This window comes from Penaeus monodon, chromosome 20 (assembly GCF_015228065.2).
Source record: "Penaeus monodon isolate SGIC_2016 chromosome 20, NSTDA_Pmon_1, whole genome shotgun sequence".
Lineage (NCBI taxonomy): Eukaryota > Metazoa > Arthropoda > Malacostraca > Decapoda > Penaeidae > Penaeus > Penaeus monodon.
Window position 1 is genome coordinate 18,151,950 of NC_051405.1, and position 730 is coordinate 18,152,679.

At 51.6% G+C, this 730-nt stretch overlaps 1 protein-coding gene across 1 annotated transcript in view; it reads right to left on the minus strand.

The window, feature by feature from the left end:
• The window catches only part of LOC119585667 (prolyl 4-hydroxylase subunit alpha-2-like), a 19,448-nt gene extending 18,784 nt beyond the window's left edge, over positions 1-664 (minus strand). The window contains exon 1 of the mRNA XM_037934342.1: positions 228-664. Within this exon, the coding sequence (XP_037790270.1) occupies positions 228-424 (197 nt within the window). The 5' untranslated portion in view covers positions 425-664. The remainder of the gene's footprint in view (positions 1-227) is intronic.
• Positions 665-730: the final 66 nt, after the last annotated feature.

Genomic DNA, 730 nt, shown 5'->3' on the forward strand with positions numbered 1-730 from the left:
TTACTCGTACTCAGTCAGACCTCCGAGTACATAGACCTACACTCACGGACAACAGTCCTCTTTTCCGTGACCTAAACAACAGTCATTACCCTGTGTTTGAGACGAAATTGTAAACAAGGCCTTGATTGGAAATATGTTTGAGTTTTTTGGTCGCCACTGTACCTCCATTGTCACCTTCAGAAGAAAAAAAAATCGAGACGTGTTTAGCTCTTCATCCAAAGACTCACCCGCGAATAGCCGCCAGTCTGTTCTCCTCCTTGTCTATGTAGTCCTGGAGGGCGCGGATGACCTCCTCCTCAGCCTCGACGAGCCTCGCGACGGTGGCTGCTGAAGTGTGGACATCGCCGAGGCCGCTTCCTCCTTCGGCAGACGTCGCCAGTGCTAGTACGAGGCCGATGGTTAGGACCGCGCTCCTGCCTTTCATTCTTTGGTTATTTTTTCGATTTTGGGGGCAAGGTGAAAAGGGATGGGAAGAGGGGAGGAAGGGAGAGGAATAAATGTTGTGGGAAAAATGTTAGCGTGTTGGTGAAGTCTTCTGTCTTCTATCGCGCGGTCTTGAGAGGAGCGACGGTGGTGAGATACAGTTCCTCCCGCGGCTGGTGCAGGACTGGCAGCGGACAGCGATGCGAAGCCATGCGATCATGAGGGTTACCTGCGACTTGCCTGAAAATTAACCTCTACCCCCTCCCCCCTACACACTTCCTTACTGTCTCTGTCTCATCTGTATTTG